General features: G+C 43.4%; 1 protein-coding gene and 1 long non-coding RNA gene across 2 annotated transcripts; one reads left to right on the top strand and one right to left on the bottom strand.

The window, feature by feature from the left end:
* Positions 1 to 6,421: 6,421 nt before the first annotated feature.
* Positions 6,422 to 7,770, top strand: LOC130406362 (coiled-coil domain-containing protein 106-like). Its single transcript, XM_056611892.1, has 3 exons — positions 6,422 to 6,524; positions 6,930 to 7,133; positions 7,355 to 7,770. The coding sequence occupies exons 2-3, from the start codon at positions 6,938 to 6,940 to the stop codon at positions 7,687 to 7,689; spliced, it is 531 nt and encodes a 176-aa protein (XP_056467867.1). The 5' UTR covers positions 6,422 to 6,524; positions 6,930 to 6,937; the 3' UTR covers positions 7,690 to 7,770.
* A 7,399-nt stretch (positions 7,771 to 15,169) lies between these two features.
* Positions 15,170 to 16,635, bottom strand: LOC130406363 (uncharacterized). Its single transcript, XR_008904439.1, has 4 exons — positions 16,367 to 16,635; positions 16,178 to 16,279; positions 15,458 to 15,557; positions 15,170 to 15,224 (listed from the first exon to the last, which is right to left on the bottom strand). It is a non-coding gene; the product is annotated as an uncharacterized LOC130406363 (long non-coding RNA).
* Between the last annotated feature and the right edge of the window lie 2,502 nt (positions 16,636 to 19,137).

The raw sequence follows: 19,137 nt of genomic DNA, 5'->3' as shown, positions 1-19,137 counted from the left end.
CAAGCTCCTTGAGGGCGCTGATGAGATCTTCTTCGGTGAATTCGAAGTCATCCAGTTCCACGTCTTCCTCGAGCTCAGGTTGGACGTTAGCCAAGCATTCAGTAATGTTCACTGCATCCGGATTACTGAACACTTTGACGTACTGGTCTTGCAGCAGCTCTGCCTTCTGCTGTGGGTCATTGGTGATGGCTCCGTCTGCACTGCGTAGGGGTGCGACTGTTGACTTGGTTTTCGAAAACCGCTTAGGGTAGCTGTAGAAGTAGCGTGGGTTTGACTTCACAGTTCCAACGGCTTTTGCTTCTCGTGCATCCAGGTCGCTAATGATGGCTTCACTGATGTCGAAGGCCAAGAGGTTCACTTCTTCGATGAGCTTGGGCAGTCTCTGTGAGGTGGGGTTTTCCTGCCTCAAGGTACTGATCTGGGCATTTAGTTTCCTCCGTCTGCGCTTCAGGGTGTACTTCTCTCTGGTTGACTTGCTGCGGCGTGTGCCAGGAGGTCTCACTTTTGAAGGGGCGTGGTGAAGTGTAACTTGAAGGACTGTCAGTCTAAACAGTTCAAGAAAGAGGCCGTCTTCAGTGTCATTCTCACACAGCTGGTAGAGTTCTTCCCAGTCGATGGATGATAACTCTTCGTTCATGCCGTTGAAGTCCGTTTCGTGACAATTAACAGCACGGCAAGAGAACTTGTCCGTTTCTTGGTGGATGTTGGACGGCTGCGTGTCTTCTGCCAGGAGGTTGCATCCCAGGACTACCTCCACTAACATGTGGTCTGATAGGGGGGTCGTGGTGATGTTGGTTTCCACCACATAGTCCGGCTTGTTTGTGATGACAAGGTCGAGGATGTTGGGTGACCTTGTCGGTTCTCTGACGATCTGGCTAAGAAAGTTTGAGTCGATGAATCTCATTAACATTTCTTCTGATTCGTCCAATGTTGTAGAGCCATGCTCCCAGTCCATCTTAGGGAAATTAAAATCGCCGGTGATATACATATCAGGAACTCTGCTGTTGTGACTAAGTTTGTCGATCTTCTCTTGCATTGCAGCGATGAGGTCTTTGAATTTAGTTGCAGGGGAGTCAGGTGGGCGATATACTGCAGCGATTATGGTGTGCTTTGACTCAATGTAGCACATTATGAGGTTGTTGTATTTATCCTCATAGTTGTGGGTATCGGTCACAACTAGCCTGGTGTGTACGTAGAGGAGGCATCCTCGACCAGTCCTGTTTGGTCTATCAGACCTGTAGGCATGATAGTCATCGATGGAAACTTGTGCATCTGCAATATAGCTCTTTAACCATGACTCGGTGATTGCTACAAAGGGAGGAGGGCAGCCACTTCCACTTATGACGTTGCGTTCGATGAATGGTATCTTCCATCGGTTGGCGCTGGTGGCTGCCGGCGAGACACTCTGCCCGTTTAATAGGAAGAGGCATGATACAGCCGGTGGGGCATCATGTGTGACATCATGTGGTGGGGCATCATCGGAGGGAGTTGTTGGGTGTTGAAGGGGTGCATCGGGGCTGGTGGTTGCTGGGGCAGCTGGTTGTTGGGTACCAGGTCTCGAACCATCTGGGGGAGACTGGCTCGCAGCTCTGACATCTAGTCTTCCATGCGGGTGAATATCCCGTCTTTCAGGTTCTCTATCATTCGCAATAAAAAAGACTCAGAGTCTTTTGCTGCGTTGTTGTTTTTTGGGGTTTGACGGGCGTCGGCTGTTGGTGGGTATGGGGTGTAGTTGGATGTGAGGCTGTTGAACCTTATCCTTGGCTGCAGGTTCGGCCGGGGTACATCAGGGTTTTCGTTCCCCTGGACCGATTCTCTTCTGAAGCTGCTCCTCCTTTCCTGTTGCGGAATGCGTGGTGCAGGTTCTTCTTCTTTGTCTCTTCTGCGGTGTTCCCTGGGGGCGTTATCGCGCATTGTACCTTTCATATGGAAGAAGGTACAATCCTCTTTGACACAGAGCTGGTTCTTTACCGAATCTCTGCACAGACGAGGGTGCCAGTACCAGCATTGCTGGCCTCTGTTACAGCCCTCTCTGTTGTTGTTGCGTCCGAAGTTGCAGAATCTACGGCATCGGGGAGGATGGTTTTTACTACATCGCTCGCTGTTGACCAGTAGTTCTCCAGTACGGCCGTGGAGGCATTTCCGTCTCTTGTAGTCTTCACAGATGTTGTCTTTACCTGCGTTGGGGCGCGTGTCTTTGGGGGCTGGTGGGTTTCTAGGGCGGTCTTCCTGGCCTTCCCGTCCACGTCTGAGACTCACCCGTTCTTCTTCTCCCTCTTCTTCTTCTTCTTCCCCTGCTTTCTCTTCTTCTTCTTCTTCCCCTGCTTTCTCTTCTTCTTCTTCTTCTTCTTCTTCTTCTTCTTCTTCTTCTTTCTCAACTTCATTTGGCTTTTCTTTGTTGTTAGTGGGCCTCAGTACGTCGAGATGGTTCTTCTTAAGGCACTCGTGGCAGAGCCATACTTTTCCAGTTGGGGTGTCTCCGGCATCGACTATTGGCTTGTATGCCTCCAACTTTTTCTGAATAGCTTCGCAGCTGTGGGAGCCTTGTAGGCACAGCCTACAGTGGAGAGGGGGCGTGTCTCCTAGTTTATTCCTGTAGGTCTCCTTGCAGTCGTCGCATTCAATCTCGAACAGAGCTTCGATCTTAAGAATGATGCGGTCGCTCAGGATACCTAGGTTCTGGTAGAGCTTCTTGTTGTCTTCGTCCCGAGGAGCTAACCCGAGTAGCTTGGCACATGCTTCTAGCGGGGCAGCCTTGCATGCTTTCAAGTTCTTCAGGTTGACTTTGTACTTCTGGTCCGGGTTGTAGGTGGTGATGACACGCCTTGCTGTTGGTTCAGCGTTGCTGCAGTTCTCCCATGAAAACCTTCTTCTTTTCACCTGCAGTTGTCATATCTCTTGTCTTGCTAGCAGCTAACGCAAGCAGCTAGCGTGGTTAGCATCCATGCATCGCAATTTCCTCATTATGCACTCTGCAATCTGTGAAACACTGTTGTTGGAGAAAACCTTTAAAATGGTTACCTGTGTATGTACTTCATCCATGTGAAGAGACTGCAGTGTGATTGTGAGAAAAGTGACTTGGTCCTTACACTTCTCCTGAAACGTCCATGCCTTTTACAACGGCATGCCCTGAAAACTCCCCGAAAAAATGCAAACAAATTGGAAATTTAAATGATGTCTATAAGTTGAACATATAAATAAGCCTACCAACTACAGCAGCCTATACAAAAAGAATGGTGTCAATGTAAGTAATCGTGGTTGATGATTATGTCATAAATTATAACTTGATCAAATAGATATCTTATAACTTAAACTAGCTTTATATGCATACTTCCGTCTATTCGCTCTGTATAAGCTTATTCAACATTTCAATCATGCTTTTAACATTCATTAGCATTTGATTCATTATTAACATTTATAACATTCAAATGGGAATTGGGAATAAGGCACCGAATCCTTTGGCCACAACGCTCTTGTTGCATCACTGGAATTTAATTAGGCCTTCTGACCCATGGACAGGATCTACAATTTAAATTATTTGACTATGAAATGTAATATATATCACAGATGGCAAAAAAGCATTAATAGGCCAAAGTGATATGGCTTCAGGTAAAACGCAAATATGTGGGCTGAAGTTCAGCGTGGCTCTGAACTTAAAATAAAGTGACTCATTATCACAACACACACATGAACACGTTTATAAAATAAATTTAAACAAAATAGTGTAGGCCTATATTATGAAGATTCAACACATCGCAATGATCAGTAATATAGCCGACAGAATTGTTCAGAGTGGACCTATTTAGTTTCTCTATTTAGTTTATTTTTTAAATATAGGCTAATTTGTGTTTCAAGGGTCGACCTTCTTGCAGCAGAAATAAGCGTGTGATTATTCGGCGATCGCATTGGGATAGCCCGACCAGAAGTTCACCACTTATTTCTCTTTTAAAACATGTATACCGGCGTAATAGTCTCTGTAAGAGCCTTTTATGAATAATAAAGTCGAGAGAAAAAACACAGTTTGGGAAAGCTCAGCGGAAGGGCAACCGCCTCCCCTCTGCCGCACGGTGGAAGCGCGGCAACTCGCAATAATATCACATTCCAACCTAAATGGTTGTGCCGATTGCCAAACAAAAGATGGGCCCATGAGTTAACAAGAATTAATAACATTAGCACACCAGATGTGGAGGTCTGTGGACTGTGAATAGGAGACCATCTTCATTTTGTGTCTGCAGTTTTTGCATTTAATTTTGCGTTTCAGCAACCCTTTTCTTTGCAACGATGTTATTAACTTCAATTAGCTTTTTTTTTATCTCTTTGACATTCACCTTTCTCAAAATCGGTGGGCAGAGGAAATAACCGATGTGCTGACCAAAATGTAAAAATTCAAATTCTGGCATGTAGCGTCATGCTCACTGCACCGTCAGTCAAAGGACGTGGGAAGGCGTGGCTGACGGATGGGGGAGTTGTCTTTGCAGAGGCATCCGTCAGCCAATCAAATCGCTTCGCCGGGTTCTTCCCGCTTCTTCCTGCTTGTTGCGTTGTCATTGCAAGATTTCCCGCTTTCCAGTATCGTCAGAGCCCGAGTTGCGTCACAGTGCTTAAATTTGCATACGGGATCTGATTGGATGACGGATCCGTCGCTGCCGAAAAAGTTTGACATTTTTCAAATTTTTGACGGATCCGAAGGCTCCAACGGAACGGACGGATCCTGGATGAAACGGATGAAAACGGAACGGAGTGTCCTGGATGAAATCAAAGGCGAACAGACGCTCCTTCATTTTGCAAAGCTCTGCCAGTCAAATATACATCAAGAAAGGCTGCACGTTGAAATCCCCACCCTGTACAGAGATTTATTTATTTATTTATGTAATTATAACCATGTGTTTTCATATGAAATTAACATTAAACAGAACAGATAGGTGCAATAAATACACACTATATATTATAACATAAATGTTATTTATGTTAAATCAATATATGGGCTACTAAAACTCAGCAATCTATTGTGTTGGTAACTTCACTCAAATCTATCTACAGTCTAGTATGCGTTTAGACAAATACGATAAAATATGAATATAATATGTGCAACCTTGTTCAAGACACACTGAAGGCATGATGCCGACATAGGTTTGCAGAGAACTGTATACAATATGCACACTGAAGGCCGTTGAAACCCCAGTGTCCATCCTCACGGGATGGTGTGTGTGGGTGTGTGAGCCTGAATGAATTTTTAGGTTCTCCAATTCTCCAACAGAATACACAACAGCATACTTTTAAGAAATTGTACAGGCTTCTCCAATTATAAGACGTTTTGTGGCTCTGGACAAACATATAAAGGTTGCCTACCCCTGGGTGTAGTTTCAATGTTCACACATGTTTATTCATTCAAGTGTATGAGTGACAGAGAAAGTGAGGTAGCCAGTGGTTTTCAAACTTTTCACCACAGAGTACCACCTCAGAAAATATTTGTCCCTTCAAGTACTGTACCACCATTGTGACTAACATTGACCCACAGTCACATGGCTTGTGAAGGGCAAAGTGTTGTAGCCTTACTGTTACTGTTCGTCATTTTACTTCACACTTTACGCTGCTACAGTTGCAGCTTGAGGTCGTGCTGGTATTAAAAAATATTGTGAAGGTATTAAAAAAGGTAGTAAATTCAACTCAAGAATCTCTGTATAAACCCTCCTAATGACACTGATATAATACCACTAATGTGTAACGTCTGACTGGTAAGAGTCCTCCCTCCAGAGGTGCCTGTTGCGCCAGTGGTGCACCCAATTAGTGCGGCGATTATGGTGGCCAATATTGCGATTTACGATGCTATATATAAAAAGGAATTATGATTGTACTTGCTTGGTTTTCAAGGAAAACGTGAGAATTTATAGTTTTAAAACCTGTATATCTCAATTTAAAACATACACATATAAATAATCAAAATATGAATATATAAAAGCTTGTACTATAGGCTAGTGCCTTTAATGTGCGAAAGCCTTTAAAAATGTGTGAAAGTGATTCCACAGTGATAATGCCCTTTTGTCCTGTCTCTAAATGTCTTTATTTATAACATGCACTTCATTTGCTGTTTAACAATGCTAAATGTATTGTTTATAACCAACAATTTCTTGTGTAATTTTGGACACCAATTACATTAAAATAGACATCTGGTGCATTCATTTTGTTCCATACACTTTTGTCAGTAACCATAATTGTTCCTTGTGTGTCCTGATAATTCACCTATGACAAAGGATAGTAGTATGCCAAAACTGGGTAACACATGTATAGTTCATACCATTGTACAAAAGTTAACATGTTAAATTTTCCTACAAGGTTTGACTCATATATTCTACTAACATTATTTTTTTTACCCTATTTTGCAGTTAGTAATATCGAAAATATTCAGGCACATAAAGTGCAATGGAAAAAATGGTCGGAAGAGCTGCAGTCCCGAATCAATGAGCTGGAGGAGGAGAATGCTTTGCTCAAGCAGCAGCTTGAGCAAAGGCCTTCAGCAAATCAAGGTTAGTAAAGCTGGAGTCAAGTTTTACTCCAGGCTGGCTTCACTAGAATTTTACAACAATATACCACAACAATATTGGAGTTCACCCATCGTATGAGGGTCACTCTATGTCACAACGTCTGATAGACATCTGAGCATATGAGCTCACATCGTGTAGCGACAGCACCTTTAGACTTTGTGTCACTCCGTTTTTCAAGGAAATCATGTCATTCAGATCTTCCTGAGTGAAAGCTAGCTTAACCCCGCCTCCTTTACAGCCACCCCCTTCCCGACTATCAGCCGTCAGAACCTTGGTCAGAATGCATTTTTCGAAATTGTGCAGTGGGAGAAGTTATGCTGAAACGGGGTAAAGTTGCACTTTAAGATTGTTTAATGTTTTATTTTTCTGCTTTTCGTCATTTCTCAGGTGACATAATGGACAACGCTGCCACTGACCCAGAGTCAGACACTGACTGGAGTACCAACTCCAGCACCGACTCCACAGATTCCAGTAGCAGTGATACGAGCTCTTCCTCCTCTGATGGCCGCAAGAAAAAGAGGAAGCACAAAAAGAAAAACAAAAAGAAGAGCAAAAAGGCTTCAAAGAAGTCAAAGAACAAAGGACTTCGAGGTAAAGTAAACGATAGAGTTGGGCTGTATTTCTTTAGGTTTGGACATTACATATAGTGTATACAGTTTAGGGCAGAATTATTAGCACCCCTATGAAAATTTCATTTTTCTAAAAGTTCTTACTAACCCTTACCCTGCAACTAAGACACACCAGAACAATCTTTGGGGAGCAGTAAACTGTGTTTATATTAGTGTTTTATTGTTGTTAATTTCCATTTTCAGTGACAACAATATCGGATGTTGTAAAAAGGTACCGCCGGGACCTTAAACTAATTAAACGAGGACGCAAGATGTCGAGGGCATTCCTGAAGGCACGCGTTTCTAGAAACGCAGTTAAGGACACCACAGCAATAGCAGAGCTCTACATAGCAGAGAGGAGTGTCCTGGATGAAATCAAAGGCGAACAGACGCTCCTTCATTTTGCAAAGCTCTGCCAGTCCAAAATTGTTGGAGAACTTGCACTTAAAATTGAAGACCTGAAGAGGAAAAAAAAAACAATACCATTCTCCAAAAAAAGGGTTATAGGGACAGGGGTGAAAGGAGAGAGTTTTTTTTAATTAAAGGATAAATCCTATGAAAAATGGATCTGGGATATTTTTATTATGATAATGAGATAGGATGTTCGTTTGGGAGCAAAAAAGCACGTGTAGACACCATGTTGTATTTAAGACTCGATAAGTACATTGACGAACACAGAGATTGTGACATCCTTGAACAACACGCAAGCTCTGTGTTCGCAAATCTACTTATCGAGTCTTAAATACAAGATGGTGTCGATGGGTGATGTGTGCAGAAAATATAATTTTTAATAAACAATCTGTACACTTACAAAGTTATCAATGCCTCGTTTTATATTTTAAGACCCTTATTATACTACGAACTGGAACCGTCACCTTATCGTGGTGGAGAGGTTTGCGTGTCCCTGTGAACCTGAGAGCTGTGTTGTCTGGAGCCTTGTGCTCCTGGTAGGGTCTCTCATGGCAGAGTGGTCTCAGGTGAGGGGCCAGACTAAGAACGGTTCAAAAAACTCCAATGAAGAACAAAAAAAGAGGAGATGTGACCCGGCCCGGAGGAAGCCCGGGGCCCCCGTCTGGAGCTAGGCCCAGACGGAGGGCTCGATGGCGAGCGCCTGGTGGCCGGGTTTGCCACGGAGCCCGGTCGGGCACAGCCCGAACAAACTACGTGGCACCCCCCCTCTCTTCATCCCATGGGCCCACCACCTGTGGGAAGACCCGTTGGGGTCGGGTGCGCAGCCACATGGGTGGCAGCGAAGGTCAGGGGTCTCGACGGACCAGACCCGGGCGGCAGAAGCTGGCTCTGGGGACGTGGAACGTCACCTCGCTGTGGGGAAAGGAACCGGAGCTTGTGAGGGAGGTGGAGCGCTATCAGTTAGATCTGGTGGGGCTTACTTCCACGCACAGTCTCAGCTCTGGTACCGTACTCCTGGATAAGGGTTGGACTCTATTCTTCTCCGGAGTTGCCGAGGGCGTGAGGCGCCGGGCGGGTGTGGGGATACTCATAAATCCCCGGCTGAGCGCCGCGGTGTTGGAGTTTACCCCGGTAGACGAGAGGGTCGCCTCCCTGCGCCTAAGGGTTGTAGGGGGGAAAACTCTGACTGTTGTTTGTGCGTATGCACCAAACAGCAGCTCAGAGTACTTGGCCTTCTTGGAGACCCTGAATGGAGTCCTGTATGGGGCTCCAGTAGGGGACTCCGTAGTTCTGCTGGGAGACTTCAACGCCCACGTGGGCAACGATGGAGACACCTGGAGAGGCGTGGTGGGGAGGAACGGCCTCCCTGATCTAAACCCGAGCGGTCGTTTGTTATTGGACTTCTGTGCTAGTCATGGATTATCCATAACAAACACCATGTTCGAACATAAGGGTGCTCATAAGTGTACCTGGTACCAGAGTACCCTAGGCCGAAGATCGATGATCGATTTCGTGATCGTGTCATCTGATCTGAGGCCGCATGTTTTGGACACTCGGGTAAAGAGAGGGGCGGAACTGTCAACCGACCACCATCTGGTTGTGAGTTGGATCAGGGAATGGGGGAAATTTCCGGATAGACCTGGTAAGCCCAAACGAGTAGTGCGGGTGAACTGGGAACGTCTGGAGGAGGCCCCCGTCCTAGGTATCTTCAACTCACACCTCCGGCGGAGCTTTTCTGGCATTCCTGTGGAGGTTGGGAGCATTGAGCCGGAGTGGGCGGTGTTCAAAGCCTCCATTGCTGAAGCTGCGGTGGCTAGCTGTGGCCTCAGGGTCTTAGGCTCCTCAAGGGGCGGTAACCCTCGGACACCGTGGTGGACACCGGTGGTCAGGGAAGCCGTCCGACTGAAGAAGGAGGCCTTCCGGGATATGATATCCTGGAGGACTCCTGACTCGGTTGCAGGGTACCGACAGGCTCGAAGGGCTGCAGCGGCTGCCGTGTCGGAGGCTAAGCAGCGGGTGTGGGAGAAGTTCGGAGAGGCCATGGAGAAGGACTTTCGGTCGGCACCAAAGTGTTTCTGGAAGACTATCCGGCACCTCAGGAGGGGGAAACGGGGAACCATCCAAGCTGTGTACAGTAAGGATGGGACTCTGTTGACCTCAACTGAGGAGGTCGTCGGACGTTGGAAGGAACACTTTGAGGAACTCCTGAATCCGAATAACACGCCCTCTATGTTGGAGGCAGAGCTCGAGGTTGATGGTGTTTCGTCGTCAATTTCCCTGGTGGAGGTCACTGAGGTAGTCAAACATCTCCGCAGTGGCAAAGCCCCAGGGATTGATGAGATCCAGCCAGAAATGCTAAAGGCTCTGGGTGTTGAGGGGCTGTCATGGTTGACACGCCTATTCAACATCGCGTGGGAGTCGGGTACAGTGCCAAAGGAGTGGCAAACCGGGGTGGTGGTTCCCCTGTTCAAAAAGGGGGACCAGAGAGTGTGTGCCAATTACCGGGGTATCACACTTCTCAGCCTCCCTGGTAAAGTCTACTCCAAGGTGCTGGAAAGGAGGGTTCGGCCGATCGTCGAACCTCAGATTGAAGAGGAACAATGCGGTTTTCGCCCCGGACGTGGAACTACGGACCAGCTCTTCACTCTCGCAAGGATCCTGGAGGGGGCCTGGGAGTATGCCCATCCGGTCTACATGTGTTTTGTGGATCTGGAGAAGGCGTATGACCGGGTCCCCCGGGAGAAACTGTGGGAGGTGCTGCAAGGGGGTCTATCCTCAGGGCCATCCAATCTTTGTACTCCCAAAGCGAGAGCTGTGTTCGTGTTCTCGGCAGCCAGTCAGTTTCGTTCTCAGTGGGTGCTGGTCTCCGCCAGGGCTGCGCCTTGTCACCAATCCTGTTTGTGATATACATGGACAGGATATCGAGGCGTAGTCATGGTGGGGAGGGGTTGCAGTTCGGTGGTCTGAGGATCTCGTCACTGCTTTTTGCAGATGATGTGGTCCTCATTGGATCATCGGCCTGTGACCTTCAGCACTCACTGGATCGGCTGGCGGCCGAGTGTGAAGCGGCTGGGATGAGGATCAGCACCGCTAAATCTGAGGCCATGACTCTTAGCAGGAAACCGGTGGATTGCTTACTCCGGGTAGGAAATGAGTCCTTAGCCCAAGTGAAGGAGTTCAAGTACCTCGGGGTCTTGTTCGCGAGTGAGGGTACTATGGAGCGTGAGATTGGCCGGAGAATCGGAGCAGCGGGGGCGGTATTGCGTTCGCTTTACCGCACCGTTGTAACGAAAAGAGAGCTGAGCCGCAAGGCAAAGCTCTCGATCTACCGGTCGATCTTCGTTCCTATCCTCACCTATGGTCATGAGGGCTGGGTGATGACCGAAAGGACGAGATTGCGGGTACAAGCGGCCGAGATGAGTTTTCTCAGAAGGGTGGCTGGCGTCTCCCTTAGGGATAGGGTGAGAAGCTCAGCCATCCGTGAGGAACTCGGATTAGAGCCGCTGCTCCTTTACTTAGAAAGGAGTCAGCTGAGGTGGTTCGGGCATCTGGTAAGGATGCCCACTGGGCGCCTTCCTTGGGAGGTGTTTCAGGCACGTCCAGTGGGGAGGAGACCTCGGGGAAGACCCAGGACTAGGTGGAGAGATTATATCTCAACACTGGCCTGGGAACGCCTCGGGATCCCCCCGTCAGAGCTGGTCAATGTGGCCCGGGAAAGGGAAGTCTGGGGCCCCCTGCTTGAGCTGCTCCCCCCGCGACCCGACCCCGGATAAGCGGATGACGATGAGGATGAGGATGAGGATTATACTACCAAAGAAGTGTTGGGCTACTTCTAGCCTTTTAAGTGGTTTAAAATAGCAATTTAGTTTTTACCATGAGACTTGCCCCCATCGTTCCAAGTCTATAGCGTTTTGGTAGAATCGGCTAAAAACAGCCAACTTAAGTCAACATTCACTTTTTTGCTCCCAAATGAACATCCCATTTCGTTATCATATTAAACATATCCCAGATCCATTTTACACCGGATTTATCCTTTCATTTTTTTACTTGTTTTAAAAAGTTAAAAGTAACCCTGGTTGAAGTTCTTCAACCAGGGGCAATTTACTATAAATGTAAATTGCCCTTTGACCTCTTCACCTTTGTACCACAAGTTCTGATTACGTTTAGTTATTTATTTTCAAGTCAGTGACGGACTGGGATTAAAAAACAGCCCTGGCATTTTCACCCACCAGCGGCCCACACAGGGACGCGCACGCACACGCGTGCCCGCAGCACACAGATATAACTTCACATCCACGGAAATAACACGCACTTTTTTAGCCCCATTGGTGATGAACTCTAACTTTAATATGCATAGACTGAAGACTGACTGTCCTCACTGTTCCTCCCTGTCCTCCTGTCATACTCCCTGCCACTGGTCTGTTTGTTCAGTGTCTTGAACATTAGTGCTAGCGCTGGTGCTACTAGCTGAAGCTGCACTTGGCAGCTTAAAAAACAAATCGGTCAGTTCCGCAAATTTTTCACTGTCAGCCAACAATAATTTCCTGGATTTCTCTCTCTTTTTCTCCGCTCCTCCCTTCTGTCGCCTAATTCCTCGATTCATAGTTCATACTCATAGTAACCTCAGCAGACTGGTATCTTCCAACTTTCAACTTCCAACAACACCCTATACGCAGACGCAGTCTGATTCGGTTTTGAAATTCCCAGAAGTCATTGCTTCATATAACTTTTGTAAAGCAATAATACAATTTAAAATACAGGCAGATTTGTTGTATTTCAATTTCAAACATTGCACTTTTTAAACATCTGATTGAATAAGGGTACTAAATAATTTAGACCGATGTAAATATTAAGGGCAACCATGACTGTAGTATATAGACTCATATCTGGTATAAACCAAAATGTAAAATCATGCTTGTCGGGTCATGCTTGTCGGGTTCGCGCGGCCGCGACAAGCATGACGCCCCGTGATTGGCCGGCCCAAATGGCCCACGAGAGGCCGCGGCCCTTCTGGCATTTGCCCGAATGCCAGACCGTCCAGTCCATCACTGTTTCAAGTAATAATGTTGCTTTCCTTCTCTGATCTGCTGCTTATGTTTTGTTTATTTCACTTCGTGGTCATCCAGTGTTACTGATTTGTTTTGCAAATTTTTTTTTCTATTTTGTACTGTTACTAGTCTGTAGACTCTCTACTGTTCTCAACTGTTTTCACTTTAATTTGATAGTCCTAAGACCTGTCTACTAATGCTTAGTTGAATATCGACTGATAGTTTGTTGACCATCAACAGATAGTCAACTATTTTCTCTGTTTTGCTCTGTTTATAGTTTGTAGACACTAAACTGTTTTCACTTTAATTTGATAGTCCGAAGACCTGTCTACTAATGCTTAGTTGATTAGATCCATTAGATGATTCATTAGATGATATATGTACATTGTGAGTAGGGGGGCAGTTGATCAATACTAAAGGTAAGTTGAGTATTGGTTAATAACAGCAGTTGATGGTCATCTTACTAGAAGTTGACACTCAACAGATGGTTAGTTGAATATTGATAAAGAACATTATAATGTATTTTTCAGACTGTTTTTGTAAAATATTTGGTAACACTTTACTTGAAGGTACCGTCATAAGAGTGACATGACATTGTCATAAGAGTGACATGACACAGTCATAAAAATGTCATAAACATTATGTCAATGTCATTAAACGTTTATGACTGTTGTCATTAAGAGTCATTCGATTTGGTAATGACAAGTTGACATTATTTTGGTTGTCTTCATTATGACAACTTGACATTAATCAAGGTGACATAACCAGAATTTGTCTTTGTCATGACAACTTGACATTAAATTTGTTTGCGATGTCCTTATTATGACAACGTGACATTATTCAAAGTGACATTACTAGAAAATGTCTTTGTCATGACAACTTGACATTAAATTTGTTTGAGATGTCCTTATTATGACAACGTGACATTATTCAAAGTGACATTACTAGAAAATGTCTCTGTCACGACAACCTGACATTAACGAAATATGCATCTATTTTTGTGTTTATGGCAAGTTGACAATGATTATTATAATTAGCTGTGCAAGGTTAAAGACCAATTCTAGCACTTGGTCATTGATGTTTGACAGAATACCAAAAACTGACTGTCATGACATCATTATGACAATGTAATGACAAAATTCTTTGACCTAAAGTAAAGTGGTAGCATTTTGATCTGTCATTAACGTATCATGAAGGATAAACTGACTGTCATGACATCATTATGACAATGTAAAGACAAAATTCATTGACCTAAATTAAAGTGGTAGCATTTTGATCTGTCATTAACATATGAAGGATAAACTGACTGTTATGACATCATTAGGACAATGTTTTTATTATCATTATCATTAACATTGACAATTTTATTTTCTCAAACATATGAACTGGTTGTCACAACATCATACACGTTATAATGTGCTTAGAAACAGGACCTCTTCTGCCCAACACCCACCCACTCAGGAACTAAACAATACCATAATATTCATAACATGCATGCTCATGCATAATGACATTCAATAAAGAACAGACAGTAACTATTTATGAAAAATAAAAATAAAATGGAAGAAACATGTCTGTCATGACTGACTGTCAAAAGTGATTACTTTTGTGCCTTCTTTATGTCATGCACCAGTTGACCCAAAACGCCACCGTGATGTCGAATCGCCAGCCAGTAATACCACTCAATCATCTGTAGGTGTATTTTGAGTGATTATTTTGTTCTATTACCTCTCAGGCGCCATATTTGTTGTTTGTATGTCTGCCATGCCCGCTCTATGTGCTGGGTATGGGCTCCAGTTTGTGGGTTCACAAAATTCTGCTTATGGCAAACACTAAATTGTTCGTACCCATACTGGGCAAGGCGGTCCTTGTAAGCGCGCCACTCATCAGAGACAATGTTGGCATTCCTCCTGACATGCCTTCGGATTTGGCGCAAGAGGGTTGTCCCGCGGCGGTTCCTCACTAGTTTCAGGATGGGTGTCCTAGATTCCTCCTCCACTTCCAACATCCCAAAGACCCAGGTGTGAGAACGCCTCCAAGTGTTGCCGCAACGGCCACGATGATACTACAAACAAAAAAACAAAACAAAATACAATGTGACATAATGTTCTTTGTTGTTTTGACTATGTGGTTATGTAACCCTCAAGCTCCTTTAAGAAATACTAATGCAAAACATTGCAATTTGATCTGACATCAGATGTGACGGGACAATCAATATAGATATAATGTATGTGCTGATTAAGATCGTTGCATTGAATAGTGGTTGTTGTGATTATTTATTCCATTAGAACGGGCCTGAACTGAAGCTGTGGAAACCTACTTAATATGTGACACTTCCCCCTCCTGCGCCGCCACTCCCATCTCGGCGCGCCTTGATCTACCAAACTAGGGTCCATTGTATCGAAAGTATCGTCCCATGTGATTTCATTTAGGATGGTAATCTTTTGCACCAAAATGGAAAAGGATAGTAGGATGGGGTGGGTTGTGAACAAACACACTATCTACTGTACCTACCGTTTGTGAGCAAATTTGCTTTCATCAATCGCAACAAATCGATGGCGACCTCCAATCCTCATCCCTCTCTTCCTGAGGCGTTTGACGGCAGCCACGCAAACCTGTGAAAACAGAAGTAAAAAATCAATATACTACAACGTAATTGAAAAATCTTTTCCAAATATGTTAAATTGAAGTAGTACTTATGAATGGAGTTCTATGTGTATCATACGTAATTCTTTTTTTTTTATGTATCAGCTATCAGCCACTGAATAAGTAAAATATAGTATTAATTCTGTACTGTAAGTCTTGTGGTCTCTGACTTGTTTGAATCAATATTGCATCATTCACCAACCTCTCTGAGTTTTTGGGTCATTCTGGACAATGTCCTTGAGCTTGCTGCTATACCATCACAGATCATGTCCAGTTGTTTCAACCGCAAACCTTGTGCAAACCTTAAGAAAAGTAAATTATATTGAAGACATACTGTGAACTAATACATAGGTAATTAAGTAATATACACATGGGGCTGAAACAGGGAGCACATCCCAAAATGTTCAATCTTTCTTGACATTCAAATTCAGCATGGTTGAAATTTGAAAATAAAGTTGGTTTAGTTGGAAATTAAGGTGCACTACGGACTCTTCTGGCCCGCAGCCTAATTGCTAAAGCAGATATTTAAGTTTTTAGTTACAGTATACTATTCCTCTCAGGAAGAGCAAAGCATTTAGAATATACTTGGTAGTTTGAAAATTCAGACAGAAAATCAGCAACAAGATTTAATAAAAATTCTGTACATTTTCCCCTTCTTCCACCTTAGCAAATATCACTGCTCATTATTTAGCCTATGAAAATGACAGCAAGCCTAGGCCTATATCAAAACAAAAAACGGAAGGATTTTAAATACATTTCTAAAGTAATTTGCCTAAAACTATTCACAAAAAAGTCTTCATTCCATCAAAACATGAAAGTTCCTAGGGATAACTTTTTAACCAGGGTGACTTTTATTTTTTTACATGCATTAACACAGAATGAGATAACAGAGTCAGAGCGCACATATTAATTTCGTGCCTACCTGTGTATGAATTCGAGCCATTTTGCCAAAGGAATGTGGGATTTTGAGAATATTGTTCCATGTCGTACTGACAGCAGGTGGTTTTTATGACGATTACAGACCCTAAAGAAGGAAAAAATTATCACCAATTAAAGCCTTGACTAGTCAGTAACGTTACTGATTATGATATTTCAATAGAGCCCATCTTACCTGCGAAATCCATCGCTGCATCTAGATTTCTTCAGATGCATCTTGCCATTGCATCTTGCGCAGGTTATATTGCTTTTCAATAGTCCCCATTTACACATCCATTTCACAGCTTTTCTTTTGTTTTCTGTAGTGTCGGGGCGCCGACTGTTTCTCAAAAGTCCTCGTAATAATCTTGTCATCGTGCTTTACTGCCTCGATGTCTCCTTTCTACCCACAGCACAGAATAGCGCTTAAAATTAGGCGGCAATCTTGAATTTACCGTAATTACACCAATACTGCCGCAAAAAAATAATATATATATATCACTTGTTGAAGAAATTTTAGAAAGTGACACGATAACAAGCCATGCATCATTTGAATAATTTCCTCTTTTGCTTCTCTTATCTGGATGCATAGTTTGTTTTAAAGTTGTACATGAATGCGTTAAGTCTTCAGTGCACTGCACTGCAGGTATTGGTCTATTACCTGCTTTACGGTAACAGGCACTACTCAGCAGAAGTTCCGGACGGTTCCACAGGACGCTTGTTGAAGACGACAAGAGGGAAAAGAACTACTACGACTAAAGCGAAGTTCGAAAGAGAGGTAATTCAAACGAAGCATATTATAACTTATTTTTTTGTAAATACACGTTATATCTCTGGCAGCTGTCTTCCTTGGTCAGTATTTGGTAGTTCATTGCTCACTATGTTAACGTTAGCTAACATTAGCTAGGTAAGGACAGGGCCTGAATTTCTGCGTGGGGTGTAACTTATTGTGCACAATTTAATTGATTCCTGCAAATTAATAATGTTTAATAATGCGGGGATTCCCCACACATTTACAGTGGTGTAACCTTATGTTATTCAACCAACGTCTGCAGCGGTGCTTACTGCCGGAGTCTGGCCGCAACTGCTGTGTCCGACTGTCTGACTTTGACCCTGAACACATCTGTAGCTCTCTCTGTACCAACCGCTAACGTTAGAGAGAGAGAGAGAGAGAAAAAAAGACAAACTAACATACGGTAATAAGTTTGAGGAAACAAACACAGAGGCTGGCTAAATAGTAAATCTATATCATGTGAGGCTGGAACCTGCGCAGAAAAACAAACAAACAGCAAAGACCGAAAAACGAATGAAAATAGCGCCACGTGATGTCAGCATAACAACCTTAACCTTAATCCTCAGACAGGTAATGTTAACTGTAACATTATAGTAAGAGCTTCAATTAAACAAAGGTGATAACGGTGCAATGAGTAAATGTTGCCCTGCTGCGTTTTATCAACTCTTGTTACAAAACGTCTCTCATTCAGCAGTCCTGAAGAGAGAACTTCCAGTTAGCTAGAATGCAAACTTATTTTATAGCCTATTCTAGATTTTAAGAGAGGTTGTGAGATGTAAATGGCTTTTTCCCTCTTTTTTATGCTGGTCTAGATGGAAACTCGTGGCAAGAAGAGAGGTGAAGGGAGCAGCAAGACTAAAAGACCATCCAACCCTAACCTGTGTTCCTCTATGACTGGTGAGTTTAAAAACATTAGAAATCATTGAATAAATATATAGTTTTCCAATAATTTTGAAGCCTCGTACTGTATGAGGCATGCATGTATAAAAGTGGTATCACCTTGGCAGCTCATACACTTTTGTGTGTTCCATATAATAAACATTACATACATGATGTCCCAGTTTCTTCAATACTATGGATAACAATAGGCAACGTCTTGTAATGGTTTTAGGCTAGATAAATTGATTTTTACATGACTTAGGCCAAAAGACAGAGGGATTTGGAGTAATGCATCTCAAAATCTTGGTAACTTTTACTCTGAGTACATTTTAAATTAGCTACTTTTTACTTCTACTTGAGTAGATTTTTACACCAGTACTTTTACTTTTACTTGAGTAAAATTTCATCTAGGTGACTGTACTTTTACTTGAGTAGATTTTTTATGACTCTTTCCACCCCTGCACAACTGTAGCTGAAACCTGACCTAATTGTTCATCAACATTATCCTCTTGTTTGAGGTGTCTGTGTACCAAGTAGTAGTAAAAAAGAACAAGAACATTTGGCACTACATAAATCAAGTTACAGCTAAAGCTTACTTCATGGAGCATATAGCATAAAACTGAAACTTAAGGCCATTCTCTCCATTAGGTCAGCTTTAGCTGCCTGGCCATAACTCAGTGTATGTTGCACCAAAGGTTGTCCTCGACTAAAGATTTTCATAGTCGAGTCTGATTTGTCTGATTTTGCCCTCAGTCGACTAATCGTTGATTCATGATGTTTATTGATTCATGATCTCATTTGCATTTCTTTCTGCTACAGAAAAAAAGAGTTTAAACACCCGAATAAACAAATACTTCAGTCTCATTATAATATAAGAAAACAGAAATTCTGTGTAAAATCAGATGTTCAGCACTGCAGCAGGGAGCACCCCTATATATTCAGAATCCTTTTTTTTTTTTCACAACCACATTTTGCGACTATTTGACGAGCTTCAGTCGAATCAGACTTCTCCGAATCGAATCGTTGAATAGTTGACTATTTGAATAGTATTCAAATTAATAAATATGAATAAATAATAGTATTCAAATAAATTGTCTTCTTTTTCCTATGGACCACATGTGATGAGCTTCAACAATGGGGCTTAGGTCTAACACCAAACTTCTCCTTTAAGGAAATCAATCATAACTAATTCAAATTTTGTCATCTTCTCTTCCAAGTGACAACCATCGATGGCGTGGTGCGGCGCTACATGAGGGCTCTCAAGAGCTTCAAAAAAACTGGATCCATGAAGCGAG

Source organism: Gadus chalcogrammus, chromosome 16 (genome assembly GCF_026213295.1).
Source record: "Gadus chalcogrammus isolate NIFS_2021 chromosome 16, NIFS_Gcha_1.0, whole genome shotgun sequence".
NCBI classification, from domain to species: Eukaryota; Metazoa; Chordata; class Actinopteri; order Gadiformes; family Gadidae; genus Gadus; species Gadus chalcogrammus.
This window is presented reverse-complemented; position numbering and strand designations above follow the sequence as displayed.

Coding starts and splice junctions, on each gene's coding strand:
- LOC130406362 (XM_056611892.1), top strand. CDS start 6,938: ATGGACAACGCTGCCACTGACCCAGAGTCAGACACTGACTGGAGTACC. Junction 7,134..7,354: donor AAAGAACAAAGGACTTCGAG/GTAAAGTAAACG, acceptor TTCCATTTTCAG/TGACAACAATATCGGATGTT.